This window comes from Tricharina praecox (genome assembly GCF_024521635.1).
Source record: "Tricharina praecox strain CBS 144465 chromosome Unknown BZA05scaffold_9, whole genome shotgun sequence".
In the NCBI taxonomy this organism is placed as follows: Eukaryota; Fungi; Ascomycota; class Pezizomycetes; order Pezizales; family Pyronemataceae; genus Tricharina; species Tricharina praecox.
The window spans coordinates 215,961-230,822 of record NW_026250411.1 but is presented as its reverse complement, the minus strand read 5'-3'; the positions used below and the strand labels follow the sequence as shown (position 1 = coordinate 230,822).

The 14,862-nt window shown below is 54.4% G+C and overlaps 1 protein-coding gene across 1 annotated transcript; it reads right to left on the bottom strand.

The window, feature by feature from the left end:
- Positions 1-6,056: 6,056 nt before the first annotated feature.
- Positions 6,057-6,782, bottom strand: BZA05DRAFT_417852 (uncharacterized protein; the record flags this gene model as incomplete). The annotated part of the gene is made up of 2 exons (XM_051485479.1): positions 6,057-6,247; positions 6,653-6,782. The coding sequence occupies 2 exons, from the start codon at positions 6,780-6,782 to the stop codon at positions 6,057-6,059; spliced, it is 321 nt and encodes a 106-aa protein (XP_051340288.1).
- Positions 6,783-14,862: the final 8,080 nt, after the last annotated feature.

Below are 14,862 nucleotides of genomic sequence, written 5' to 3'. Positions count from 1 at the left end.
ACGACCCGATGGCCCATATCTGGTCAAGCGAGCAAACACGCTGGGAAGGATAAGCTTGGGGGATGAGGTGTTGGTGATCGTGGTCGTGGTGGCTGCTCTGACTTCGTGGTTCGCAAAGTTGCAGTCGTGGCCACAGGAGAGATGACTAGGCTCGGCGAGGCACATCACCATCATCCGAAGATTCCTACTCAAGTAAGAGGGCATCTGTCAAGATAAAGCCGGCCCATAGGCCCGCAGCAAGGACAGTGGATACTTTGGGCGCATGTAGCGGTAAGTCGATCGTGATGGAGCAGGTAACATGTGCTCCTGAAGGATTGGTGACCCTGGGTTATTTCGCCGGAACATCGAAGGACCCGTCCTTGTCAACTGGAGTCGAGGCCCGGCGGGCCCTCCGGAGTCTCCGAGCTGCCTCCTTCCCCGCTTCTCGAAACCCCCGACATGTCTCAAAAGCCCGCACCACCCAGTGAGTCCCATGATATCGAGCCGCCCATTGTCGTTGACGATTCGCTGACCCGGGCTTCGGACATGTCTTCGACAAACGAGCAACCAAATCGACCCAATGGAAGATCAGCGTCATGACAGGTACTATATGTACTCGAGAACATCACATTATATCGACGGAAAAATACTCTGAAGTATCTGACCCATGTACGAGGCCTCTGTGTTACCACACAACGTCATCGCGCGTCCGCACGCGGCCCCCCCGCACTGAGCACTCCAGCCCCTGGAGCTCACAACAAAGTCCTCCGTGAAACCTCAATATCTCTCTTCTGACCCTGACATCAACTACGAGCCATCGCCGCTGGCCGGGTTCGGACTCATCCTTCTTGCCGCCGCCTAGACGAAGTCGACGCCCAGCAGCTTTCTTCGAACAGGTGTCCGGCCGAGAGTTGGAGGCTCGCATGTTTGTGCATGGAGAGCAGATACGCAGGAAATCAATTCAGGCGCAGCAGCGACCGGGCTCGGGAAAGCTGTCCCGAACCGAGATCTCTTTGTGGAGGTGGAGTATGAAGCGTCGACATGGCTGTGAGTAATTGCGTTCTGCACATCTGTTACCGACCAGTCGGGATGTGTCGTTTCTTTTCCCGTGTCAGGACTGACGATCCTCGTCAGAAACATCGACAACCGACCACCCATTTCAGGCAGCGTGAGGCCGGATTCATGCAGCATCCGTCTATCGGATGCTCGATCCCGCGATTAGAGCGTGCGGGAGAACAGCCCGCCGTGTTGATGCCTGGTCGCTCGTTTGCTTCACTGCGGTGTCGTGCTGTCGACTGCGAGCGTAGTGCAAGAAGTGCAAGAAGCGCAAGAAGCATGCGGGACATGATGGCCTCTCCACTAACTACCTCTTAAAGGCTGGAACAAGGGATTCTTGCTCTGTTGTGGAACACGCCGGACTTTGGGATTACTACTAATGCTCAAGACGAATGTGCACGCATGTGTATGGCCAGATTGACGGCCGAGGTATCACGACGTGGGTTGCCGCTGCGGCTTTCCGCCTGTTTCCGTTCTCGGCCCCCACAAAAACACGTCGAAAGAGAGAGAACGAGGGAGAGCGAGGGAGAGGTGGGGACTAACTAGCCGGCAGTCCATACCGGCGGATATCCGTCACGAATGCTGTGCCAAATCGAATAGATCTCCCCAAGGATTGTCTCGAATCAATGGCAGTTGAAGGACTTCCTGCACAGGATGACTGCATGGCTTGTTCGACAACTAGTCATATGATGGGAGCGAAGAAATTCTGGCCAGAAGGTCTTGGACCCCAAAACCAACAGATCATGGTCGTAAAATCTTAATCTGTTGGGACCTTCTGACGGCGCATACGGGCTAGCTGAGTGTTATGGCCAACAGACCTACAGACGCGGGATATCCGACACCTATGAACTTGCAGGAGTGGATAAGTGCTTTATGAAGTTCCTGACACGAGATGTGGAGATGCAGTACTGGATGGATCCCGAGTATCCGTAACGATGTCGGAGCTGTCGTGCTGCATTCGGAAACACTTGGCAGCTATGGAACGATGATTAAACAACATGCATTCAATTCGCGGCTTGCTCATGGATGTGCTTCACTCCTAACCATAACAGGCAGACCACACTGTGACGATCGACCGTACAGCACCGCTACTAGGAGCTGCATGTGTCGCCTGGATTCAAATCGCACAAAAACCATCCCTACGTTCAAAAGGCATTGCCTGCACATCATCTGTCCGCATAATCGGGCAGACGTTGTCCCTCTTAATGATGCAATGCGCCTCAGCCAACGGACGACAGCCACTCCATCCTGGCGCAACGACACATGTAACGCAGAGAATTCCGCCAGTTTCTAGTTATGCAGCGGAAAATGCCAGAAAGATATTGTAGAGCGAGCGGAGATCCTCCCCCTAAAGGTTCCCAAGACAGGATACACTTGCGGAATCCGGGATGCGGTGGGCAATGTGCACATTAGCCAAAAGGATATCTCTTTTACCTTGCCTTGCGCATGCTGCGTTGCAGCGGTTAACGGCCCGCCTCGAGATAATTGAGTCTGTCGGATTGGAGATCACTCACTCACATGCTAGCGTACGGACGTACCTACAACGTGGGTCACGGGTGTGAGGCACATCCAAATCGCTGGACCGAGTGCCCATTAGTGGTGCAATCTTGATGCCATACACATGACTCATCAGGAGTGCCCTGCGCTTGCGCATCATTGACACGCCACTGGCCTCATCGGTTGCCTACGGGATATGACGCGGGTCACAGTTTGTTAGGCGGATCGAAGGATAGAAGGATAACTTCCCACGGTTATGCCGAATCTACAGTGGCAAAAAAGCCCGTAAAATCGATACCGTAACAACTCTTGAAGTTGAGGAACACGTGTTTAAGTCGGCATTTGAATGAGATAATACAGCATCGATACCACATTGTAGCCGCGATAACCGTCTGCTGCCTTGAATCGGCATTCATTTTACGGCATTTTTCCCACAGTGGTTTTGGTGGAGATGAGGAATGAAGGCACTCCAACAAGCCAAGTACCACTTGACGACTCCTATACGGAGCCACTGGGTAGGACTTGAAGGAGACGGGAACTGGATGCACTGTCATGATCGAACAAGGTCAAATACAGAATGATTAATAAGAAGAAAAACCGCTATCCACAGTTCGTCCGAACCGTCGAGTGACATCGGGTGTACACGTCTTGTTATCGCTGCATACTGCAGAGGCAACAACGAACATGCAACACCAGACCAGTTATACCGAGAGACCCAACTTTTTTTTCTTGTTCAGGAAGCCAAAGCAGTGTCGACATGATCCTCCGAGTCTATTCGTGGTTGCGTTCACATCCCCCAAAAGTTTAACTTGCACGAGCATGAGGACGCATGGCTACCTGTTAACACAAACAATAGAGCACATATGTAGGAATTCTAGAGTAAAGCGTCGGATTGAAAGTCCTGGTGTGCATTGCCCTACTACATACCCACGCTACCTAGGTCGTCCACTCAACTACCAGCGGCGACCACGATTTGTGATCAGACGAACTTTCCCCACGACCCACAATGCGCATATATAGGGCTGGCGTTCTCTTGCCGATTACTACATACTTCGTGCAATCACTGCTGCCTCCAGACTATACGTGGCATGCCCACCCGACCACTCGGGCTGGTCCCAAATTCCCAAGTGACAAGTCTGAAAAAGACGAAAGTTTGAAAACCCATGCATGGAGTCCGCCATGATGCAGGGCTGGGGCTGTCGTGCAGGCGCTCGCTCGCGCGTGTGGGTTTGGTAGGCTCGTACATAGGCTCGCACATACATAGCATATGTACACATGTAGCTGGAAGCTGGGGTAAAGCCCTGCATAGATCGTTGGTGCATATCGCGGTGCGTATGGCGGTGCACATGTATTGCGGCGTTGGATGGGTCTGGTTGGCAGCGCTGGGCAGTGGACAGTGGAGGGTACACAGGTGCATAGGGTATCATGCGTGGGAATATTTATAGCCCCCCTTCCTTTTCCTTTTCTTTTTCTTTTTCTTTTGTATATGTATTGCGCAAAGCTCGACCACTAGAATAGATCTGGGTAGTACCTACGCTTTTCGTGGGCGCGTGGCTACGGTATTCTATGTCTGTACCAGTACATACATAATATCATGCCGGCGATGAGGGGCTGGAACTTGGAATGAGGCGGGAAATGGCTCGCAAATTCGCAATGGCGGTAATTCGCTGGGCCGGGCGAACAGTGGGCCAGTGGCTGCCGCCTTAAAACGGATCGCCGAGATGCGCAAGCTACCTAACTACCTATCTCTGATGGAATGAATGCCTGGTAAGCCGTTGTGATGTAGGCATAAGGCAGGTGGGGCGGCGAAGACGGCTGAATTACCGTAGAGAATGTATTGTACACACCATGTGACAGAAACAAAATCGACGGATACCTAGATGTCCCAGTAAAACGGCCGGTGGCAGCGGTAACTATTGGCGATTGATACATACGTGGGAATCTTGCGAGCCGCTTCTAGGTACGGTGGAGTACATATGTCCGCCTTCGGTTTTTTGTTTTTGTTTCATCATCGTAGCATTCGACTTTTGCAGATCATGGCTGTATACACGACCGGTTCCACCCCACTGTCTCCGACCGCTGACCGCGAGCCCGTTGTGGGTTCCCTATTGCCCTCCGCCCGGCCCATCCACGCCCAACAACGGGAAATATAGAAAAAAAAAGGAATAAATGAAATGACACAATGAAACCGAAAGGAGAAGCGTCAGTCTTTTCACACACCCGTCTCAAAGCTTTCTGGCCAACTCCTCCAGCCTATCTAATGCCTCATCCCTCCCCGCGTATGGCGGAATCTCCGGCCGACTAGCCCGTACTCTTTCCTCAGCTCTTGCTCTCACTGCGTCCCAGTCTATCACTCTGCCCGGGGCCCGAGTTGGGGTTGGGGTTGGGGTTGGGGTGTCTGGTGCTGGTGGTGCGAGGCTCGGGGGGGGGGGGGGGGGTGGGGAGGAAAATAAATTCCCCAGCCTGTCCGCCTTTGGTAACGCGGTGGGTGCCCGATCCACCTCCGCCGGATGGCCGAGATGAGTGATGGGCTGTGCCCGACTCACTAGCTGCGAGTGGGAATCAAGGCCGTAGGGCCAAATCTGAGCTTTGATCTGGCGTAAAGTACCTCCGTTGTATAGCCAACGGAAAAGACTCTGAGACACCTGGAGCCTCTATTTCTCTGTGTGCGTTCGTGTGCGTGCATGTCACATGGAAAGTGACAAATCATCCAGGGCGTCGTCAGCCAGTGGAAAGCCAATCTCCGGGGAGGGCTCGGATTCACACCAAAATGTGGGGCGGAAAGGATAATCTGTCGTGCCCGGGCGGGGAGTAGTTACCAACTTACTAGCATGTAATGTCCATCTACTCGTATGTAGAGTAGGTCTCGAAGTGCCTACATAGTCTCAGGCTACATACCATGCTTTCACATGTTCCGGAACTGTAAATACCTACCCGGACATGATGATTGATCATCGAGTCCGGAAAGTTTTGGTACCGGGTCCGGTCCTGGAAAAGTGGTTAGCGTCAAGTGTAACTTCTCACGGCGTCGGCGAGAACCACCCAAAAGGCGTTCGAACTTTGAATCAATTGGTCTCTACGACGCCTTCCCCAGTGCCCACAGCCTCAGATAATCATTGCCCCTTCCGATTACGCTGACTATGCCCGAGTATCCACGGCACAAAGATATGTACTCGGGCTGGCGAGACTCCGTGCTGTCTTCGATCAGCGACGGTCTGATTATCTAGAGCACTGAAAGTAGCGCAGAGTCGATGTTCCCGCACATCTCATTTCCGCTTTGGGTTGTTCCGTAGATGTGGGGCTTCTTTACGCTAGAGTAAGCTTTGGCCGGATCTACATACGTCTCCACCTCTCTTGTTTGGTTGGTGGCGATGATGTGGATACTTCCGTGGTTTGCAAACGTTCGTTCTTACACTGGTACCTACTCGCACCACGGCTTGCCTCGTCTATGTAGAGTACCTAGACGAGTGATTATTTGAATTGACTCGAGTCGAATCTTTTGCCTGGAGCCATCGGAAGCATGTTTACTCTGTCATGGCCGCCGTTACAGCGTTGCTCCCTGGAAGTAGAGTAGGTTGTAGCAGTCGGATCCGGCTGGTAGCTGAGCCGGACCACTTGGAGCTGCGCACGGAACACCATTTATCAGCAGTCCCTTTGCTCGTGTGCGCCGCTCTCCTTGCTTCGTCGGTGTGCTCGATATCGCTATTGCTTCGAGCTGGCGTGTCGTGGCGGTGTGTGATTATTTCCATCCAAGGGCGAGAAGATGAGGACTGCCTTTCTCTTAGCTCTGGACGGCTCTTGGGTAGGTACGGTAAACACGTCTGCCCAAATCATGGAGTAGGGTTACCCATAGAGCAGGTAACCGACTGTCCAGTACCCGCTCCATACGAAACAGCGATGTTCTCGGAGGCCGGTATGGGAAGAGATGGGATGAAAACAACGCCCGGCATCTCCGCACTCACGGGCCCACTCACGGGCCCACCCACCCATCCCCTTCTCCCACGGGCGGCAGGCCACCACCACCACCACCACCACCACCGAAGTCGGCCGCCACGTTTATTTTTATCGAAAGCTTGAGTTCCCAGATTCCATGGTCCCGCCAGTTAGCTCCGATCCGTACATGTCACTAAAAACCCAGGGTCGGTACCGAAAGCCCACATGGGCAGGGGTGGCGAGCGGAGGCAGCTCCGCGTTCCCAGAAGAACCACCACCACCACCACCACCACCACCACCACTACCACCACCCACATCCCGCCGTCCGCACTCGCATGGGGCCACAGACAACGGCTCGATTGCCACGCTGGTTTTTATCCCCATCAAGCGAGAGGGCGGGGTTATTTTGCCGCTTCTCGCTCCGGCTCCCAACCACGACACGACGACACGGCGGAGGGCGGTGAAAGGAGGTGGTGGGTATGTATAAAAAGCCACTGAGTGATGGGTGGAGTACTTTGTTACATACTGACCGATGAGAGGGGGGAGCTTCAGGATGCGGGGGCGAGATGAGTGAGAAGACCAGTGGCTTCGCTCTACCTGCCTACTCTAACCGCCTCGCCTAGAGCGGCTATCGCTACCGCGGGTGGAACTCTACCGTACCTGCGTATGAATTGTCCGACGACCTACCACGATCCGGGAACAGACGCTTACTTCTGCAAAACACTCACCGGCTTGTCTCTATGCTACATACATACCTACTATGCGTGTGTCTGTTCGCTAGTGATGGGCGGTGAGTCTTGGAACGCCGAGCGGACCGGCCGGCGAGACGCATTACCTACCGAGCGATGCCTTGCAAGCAAAGGCTTGTCCGAGGGCCGAAGGCTGCCTACCTGCCTACCTGCCTACCTATACTAAAACGACATTGGCATATGCCGGAGCGGTGGTCTCGAAGCTGGGGTGTATTCATGCAAATGCAATGATGCTCATGGCATGATGCTCATGCTCATGCTTCATGTTCATGCTTTTTGCCCGTCGCGATCGAGTCGTTACACGGCAACTCAATGGATACCTATCGTACACACCGGGCCAGGAATTTATGCTGGGCTTCTGTCATACGTATGTCGCCATGGTATGATGAAGGCAGTTTGCCAACGCGGGAGATGATAGAGAAGTCGGAGGCAAACCATAACCAAGCTCTGGGCGCAGAAAAACTTTCGTTTCCCAGTATCTTTTGCCGTGCATCTACAACCTACATACCCCCTCCCACCGCGTCTCGAGCCAACACCATAATCCCCAAATGAAGAGACGGTGGGGGTTGAGGGTTCAGCTCCCGTTGGGCGCAGTTGGCGGTGAGATTTACAGAATCCCCCGCCATCAGCATCAGCATCTGGGCGCCGAGGGAGGGGCACATCCCCGCCAATCCGGAAGGCAAACCAGTCATCGTCACTCGCAAGGTATCCCTCCCCTCCCCTCCCCCTCCCCAGGTGTACGGCGCCAGGGCCAGGGCCAACAAGAACGAACGAATGAATACGTCGTACGACGCGGCAGAAGCTTCCGATCTTATGTACGGGTCGAGTTCTTTTCTTTTCCTTTCTTTCTTTCCGACTCGCTCGTCTTATGGTATGTATGGTATGTATGGTACATACCTGCCGGGGGAAGGAAGGAAAGCTGCCATGAAATCACAATGCCTGGCGCCAAGATGCTCTAGAACACCACCGGAGTCTCTTGTCCCAGCCGTTTCCGGCCACCGCCTTTATCTGATAATCTGGGCGGATCTGGGCGCGCGTCGGGGGTCGGGGTCGGGGGGTTGGCGGGCTGGCGGGCTCATTTGGCGCGGCGTCGTCGTCGTCGACTGAGGGCGTATGTATGTAAGCCAAGGGAACCGGTCGGTCGTCGGTGATGAGGGGTGGGTGGTGGGTGGATACTCTAACCATGGCGTACATACGAGTCCTCGTGAGTCGTCCTACGGCTGACTGACTGGCTGGGCGGGATTCCTACTAAGATAGATAGTTACCTACATAGGCCCGCGCCGGTTTGTCTCCTCTTGGACAGCCGTATATACTCGTACCGCACCTTTCTTGCCCCACCCTCCCCTCCTCGCCCCTCCCCACCCTCTCCGTCAGTTCCGGCGTCCATCTGGATTCCCGCAACGTGTTTGGCTCGATCTCGTTCGCACTTCGCAGGCTGGGTACTATACTAGTTATACGTAGGACAAGTTCCCGACACGACACGAACTTTCTTTGCAACTTTGCAACTGTGAGCTTGCGGAAGTGGGAGCGGACAACGCCAATCCTACCATCAGCTATCATACATACAAGGTACGCGTATCGTATGAACTGTACATACGTGGAGTGGAGTGTGGAGTGGGGTGAAAACCGCGGGGGCGGGGAGTCGGGGACATGCCATGCCACACCGCCCCCTCCCCCCTCTCTTGCTCGGCACCCCAATTCTGGCCTGGGGCAGCCGGGGCTGGGCGAGTAAGTTGTAGCTAGAGTACCTAGCTGGTCAATGACGCTCCCGAGAGTGCCGAGTTAGCAGCCGCTATGCTATCTATGATCCTAGGGTTGGAAAGCTGCAAAAGTGCAATTCAATTCAATTCGGACGCATGCGACTAGTCTAGTCATGCCGCAAGAGCACAAGGCTAGGCGGTGAGGTGAACTTTGAAGTGAAGTAAAGTAAAGTGAACTGAAGGTCCGCCAGGTTCTTCTTCGTCAAAGGCACTTGTGTCGTGCAGCAGAGCAGAGCGGAGCGGGCTGGCTGTGTGCACTGTGAACGGTACATACGGTACTCTACGTAGGGAGATACATATGGTACACGTAATTCCCCTGCGGCTGACCAGCAAAGCAAAGTATCAAAGTCCCCGCCCAGCCGCTGCAACCTTCGTCCTCTGCAAGGCGAGAGAGAGGGACTCCGGCTTCGCGACCACTGAGCACACTGCCGGAACCAGCGGCCCAGTCCGAACCCGAGCGCAGGCGCGCACACAGCGGAGCGGGGATCTTTCAGGCTTTCCAGCGACTCAGCCAGAAGTCAAGACTCCGGACGAGGGCAAGGTACTCTACTCTACCTCGAAGAAGAAAGCTGGGCTGCTGGGCTGGAGTTTTTTTTTTTTTTTGACGACAGGTTTTCTTTTTTTTGGGTTATTCCACTGGACCACTGCACACTGGCACTGCAAGTATCCCTGCCATTATTTTCCCTGGAGGACAGGAGGAGCTTGGAGGATTTTCTGGAATAAAAAAGGAAGTGCCACGAGCCACAGAGAGTAACCAGAGTAAGTAAGCCCCCATGCACGGACCACTAATTGTCGTTTCGGGCGATTTTCTATTTCTATTTCTCGTCGCTTCCTCCGTTCCTGGCTGACCGCTGGCCGCTGGTGTTCAAAAGGAAGATGTAGATATAGTACTCTACCTACTCTATGTAGATACTCTATATAGGGCCCTCTGTCTGTGAGATTTTAGACCGTGCCTCATGTGCGACGACGACATGGAGGTAATATGGCAGCCCGGCAGCCCTAACAGGTACAGGTACTCTACATACAGGACTGCTGCCTACCAGCTGCCTACCACTGCTTGCATGTGCGTACGGTACCGGTGGAGCAAGGTGATATTTAGAGCTTTGCAAGAGGAAGAAAAAAGGAAGGAAGGAAGGAAGGAAGGAAGGAAGGAAGGAAGGAAGGGAGGGAAGGAAGGGAAGGAAGGAGGGAGGGAACGAGTGATGTTGCGGTTTTGAAGGATCTGAGAGGGTGCAACTGCAACTGCAAGAGAAAGTCTGGGGTAACTAAGATGCGCAGTCGGCAATGGGTGCAGATAGTGCAGGCGCCTTGGTGCGTGCATTCCGCACGAGAGGTCGGAGTCGTGGAGCATTCGGTTTGAGGAACGTGAGAGCTGAGACACACCATGTACTGGCTACGAGAGCATGAACACGAGCATGAGGAGGAGGGGGAGAATCGAATGACGAACGAAACGGCACTGCGAGTTATCACATCCGTGAGAGTTCCGATTGAGTGAGATAACCACCTACATACCGGTATGTATGATATGTACATATGATACTTGCGACTTGCTGCGGTAAGGAAGGGAAGGGAAGTTGGGATCTCAACCGGCCCACCGGCGATGTTTCGCTTTGCTCTCGGGTTTCTTCTGATGTGCCTTGATCCGTTCGTTCCCTCCTTGCCTGTGGTAGGTGCTGTAGGTACTTGGGTATGTACCGGTAGTACTGTGTGCCCTCACGGTGGGTGCAAGTGAACGCATCTGCTATCGATGAAACACAGGCATGGCATAGATACGCCGCTTACTGATCTGATCTGATGGTCGGTAGGTAGGGGGGCAGGTAAGTTTGTAGTAGGTACAGCTGCCTAGTCTCCGTCACTTCCACGGTGCCGAAGAGAGAGAGGTGTACGGCAACTACGGTATGATATGTATGATATGTATGATATGTATGATATGTACCTATGTCTAGCATAGAGCACTGATTAGGCGTGGGATCGAGATCGATATCATTCTGCGCAGCGCCGATTATGCAATCGATCGGGCATTGCTGCTGCTGCTGCTTGTCGCTTGTCTGGCTTGGGGAGCGCTGGGAGGTTGTTCCGGTACATACGCCTGCGTGTGTATCTAGATGATGCATCGAAACGAGTAATACCAAAGCACGCCTGCGTTCGTAGATAGACGATCCATTGAGCGAGCAATACCGAAGCACGCCCTCGTTGCCCCTCTCGTCGTGGTCGTAGCTTGGGAGTGGATGACTGAGTGAGTGAACGGATTGAGTAATCTCACCGCGTCGGTGCCTGTGCCTCAATACTGGCAGGGCTTATCGATGAAGCCGGTGTCGTGATATTACGATGGATGGATGCATGTATGTATTGGGTGACCCTTGTCGAGCTGAAGCCTGCATGTGTGTCGTATTAGTTATCTGTGTACTGCTCCTACCGTCTGGGTGGAGGCAGTGGCAGTGGCAGTGGACGCACCGGCAGCCCCTATACACACCCAAGTACTCACCTTTAGTTACTCGTGGGTTGATGAATAACCCGAACAGCTATTATTGAGGTGCGAGGTGATGTATCATACTGTTAGTTGGTTGGGGGAGGGGCAGAGTCCAGACATCAGCGTTAATGCCGTCTGGCCGACCGTACATACCATATCAGCGAAGCTGTGCTTTGAGTTGAGCTAGGGGATAATGGGGTTGGGGAATGGGCTATGGTATGGTAAGGTATGGTAATGATAATCAACAATTCTTTCCGCTTTCTGATGCTTCGGCGTAAACGACCCTCCCGTCCGTCCCCGTCGCCCAGGGAGCTGTGAGCAGAGGGAGTCAGTCCAGTCCGTATGTACCACCTATACTATGTTCGCACTGCGCAGTACCTAGAGTACCGTGGACCCCGCAGCGGTTCGTTTGCCAGAAGGTGCACTACTAGGTGAGTACTACCGTACACGACCCTGCACCTCTCACCGTCATCATCATCGTCACGCTCGCTCGCCCTCCCCTCCCTGAGTCCCCTCCCATCCCCGCCTCAAAAGCTCGCCGCTCTCGCCGTGCACCCCCCGGTGCAGGGGAAACTGTAGCCTGTAGAGCGTGCAGTATGTGCTCAGTGCGTACCATATTCCCGTGACAGCCGAGCGGGTGGCGCGCGCGGCGTCCAGCGAGTCGCCTATTGCTCGACGGTACTCTACCGTATGACAGCTACCTATGTGCGCAAAGGCAAAGCCAGAGTCAAGACGAACGAACGGAGCACCGGCGAGCAGGCTGCGGGCACGGCAACATTGGCTGGCAGGCTGGCAGGCCTCGCCACGCGAATACGCTGTACCTCATACCCTATGTACACATGCGTACCATACTTGCTTACTTATCTCGAGTACGGTCATGTCTTGTCGACACTTTTCGTCTTTTCGTCGTCTTCGTCTTTTTCTTTTCTTTTTCTCCGATTCCGGGGACCCTGAATGCCAAGGGCCGCGAGGCACACACACCTCACTTCCCTGCCCTCCCCCCCTCGTTCGTTCCCTCTTTGCTCGCTCGCTCGCTCGTGCTCGGCGGCGGGGTCGAGACGACAAACGTGGCATCCAAGACGTCGAAGGCTGGGCGCTGGGCAGCTGGGCCCATGACAGGCGCCGCGCGACGCCGCGCGCGCGTGGGGCCCAAATGTTGTTTCGTTCACTAGGCGGTTTCGTAGCACTGTGGACGGACAGTGGATGGACAGCACCAGCGGTGACGACGTCAGCCTAGAATTGCTACAGACTAGCTAGAGGATCTGAGTATGGAGGGAGGTATGTCTGAGTGCCGACGGACCGCGGAGAGAGGGGGGAAGGGGAGGGGAGGCGAGGGGAGGGGGCGCTCTCATCTCAGCCAGACATCTGCTACACATATCATATCCCATCCGTTATGTACCCAGCCCAACCAGGATAACCGTTAAGAAGGGAAGAGGGAAGAAGGACGAGAGACGAGGGAACGAAGCAGTTGGGGGCGCGGTGGGCTGTGAGTCGAGGAGATGCATGTATGTCTGTACCTATCATACCCTGACACTGGAGGATTGCGGAAGTTCGGTCAGCTCGGCAGGGCCATCAGCACAGCACAGCACAGCATCAGCACCAACAGCATCAGCATCATCATCACCATCGTGCCCAGGGCTTCCTTCCTTCCTTCCTTGAGCTCGCTTTCGCTTCTACCGATACGGTCGAAGAAGAGAATGTCCCCCGACCTGCGGCTCTCTGACGGCATGGATACCTACTCTACATACCTGCCTAGGTACGCTATGTGCTCGGCGGGGATGTATTACCTATGCTAAGACTTCTCCAGTCCAGTGCGGTGGAAGCGTCGGCATTGTTTCACTCACGCGGCGCGGAGACGGAGAAGGAGAACAGGAGGAGCAAAAGGAGGAACAGGAAAGCATGTGAGCAGTGGCCATGGCCAATCCCAGTGTCTTACCGGGTCCCACTCCACACCACTCCGCATTTCACTCAGGCCCCAAACTGCACGCCGGTCGTCTTGGAGCACTGGTATCTAGGACCGCGGAGATCAATGTCGGCATTGCCATCTCGAAGCAGCAGAGCCTCTCCGCCTCGCCTCCTTCCCCCTCGCCGCCGTCGCCGCCGCCGCGCTGGAATGATTGATGGTTGGCAGAATGCAGTTCTCGCGCGCGCGTGCTCTCTAGCACGGAAACAGCACCAGCGTAGAAGACTCTACCGGTGCTAGATTGAGCCGAATGGTTTCTTCGGTCGCCAGCCTGTGGGAAGCGGCGGATTCTCGGCTGCGTCGCTCGTTAGTGCTGCCGTGGGTGGGAATGTCGATGCCACGCCAATAATAATCTTCCTGCTGCCCCCTCACCCCCCTCCCCTCCCAAAAAGAAACCCGGCCACCACCCAAATATCGAGGTTCTGCAACCTTGGCTGCCGTACTTACTTCCCTACTTACTCAACACCCAAGTCTAGTTAATCGACAGCCTTCCACAACCGTCTTGCATCCGTTCCCGCCATCCAATAGCAGTCCGTAGCGACTTTTAACGATGATGCTCACGCAGACTCCAGCACCAGCGCAGTAATACTACCACCAGCAACCCGCCCCCCTCTCGCAAAAGCGACATCACGCAGGCCAAGCATCCAAGCACCCTGCGCTCTGCTCTGCTCTGCGCTCTGCGCTCTGCCCACTGCCCACTGCACTGCCGACCAAGACGAACCCACGCACGACCCATATCCATCCGTCCTTGCCTAAGTATTCGACTCACTTACTTCTTACCTTACCAAAAAAAAGCAAAAAAAATACACCTGCCTCACCTCACTCCATGTCTCACTTCTCAGCTTAGCACCAATAGCTTGAACGGTATGCTTTAAAGCTACCCCACGTCCCTTCAAAGCTCCTCATGTCGGATTTTGCTACGGCCTCTTCCTTCTCCTTCTCTCGTCCTCGCCCTTTGATACATCTCTCCCTGCCGGATATTCAACCGCCCGCCGCCGCCGCCGCCGCCGCCGCTGTTGTCGCCGTTGTTATACTACTACAACTATCACCACTACTACAACTACTACCACCACTACCACCACTACTGCCGCGAATCACTACTTCAATAACAACCACAACCACAACCACAACCACAACCACAACCAAACCAACACCAACATCAACACTACCCTGTGAGCGTCACCATCCCCCACACTGGAAACCCGTCGTCAGCAGCTTCTTGTTGTTGGTGGTAGTAGCAGTTGGTGGACAGGGTTGATTGGCAATTGTTGGAGGGGTTGTTGGTGGGATTGATCGATTATCGATAGGGGACGTCTCAGTCGGGAGGGAACACGCGACGGATATCACCAAAAGAGAAAGAGAGAGAGAAAGAGATAGAGAGAGAGTCTCCTCCGCCGCAAAGCAGCGCCCACACGAACAGACACATCCGACGAGCCTCAGTGACGACATACCAAC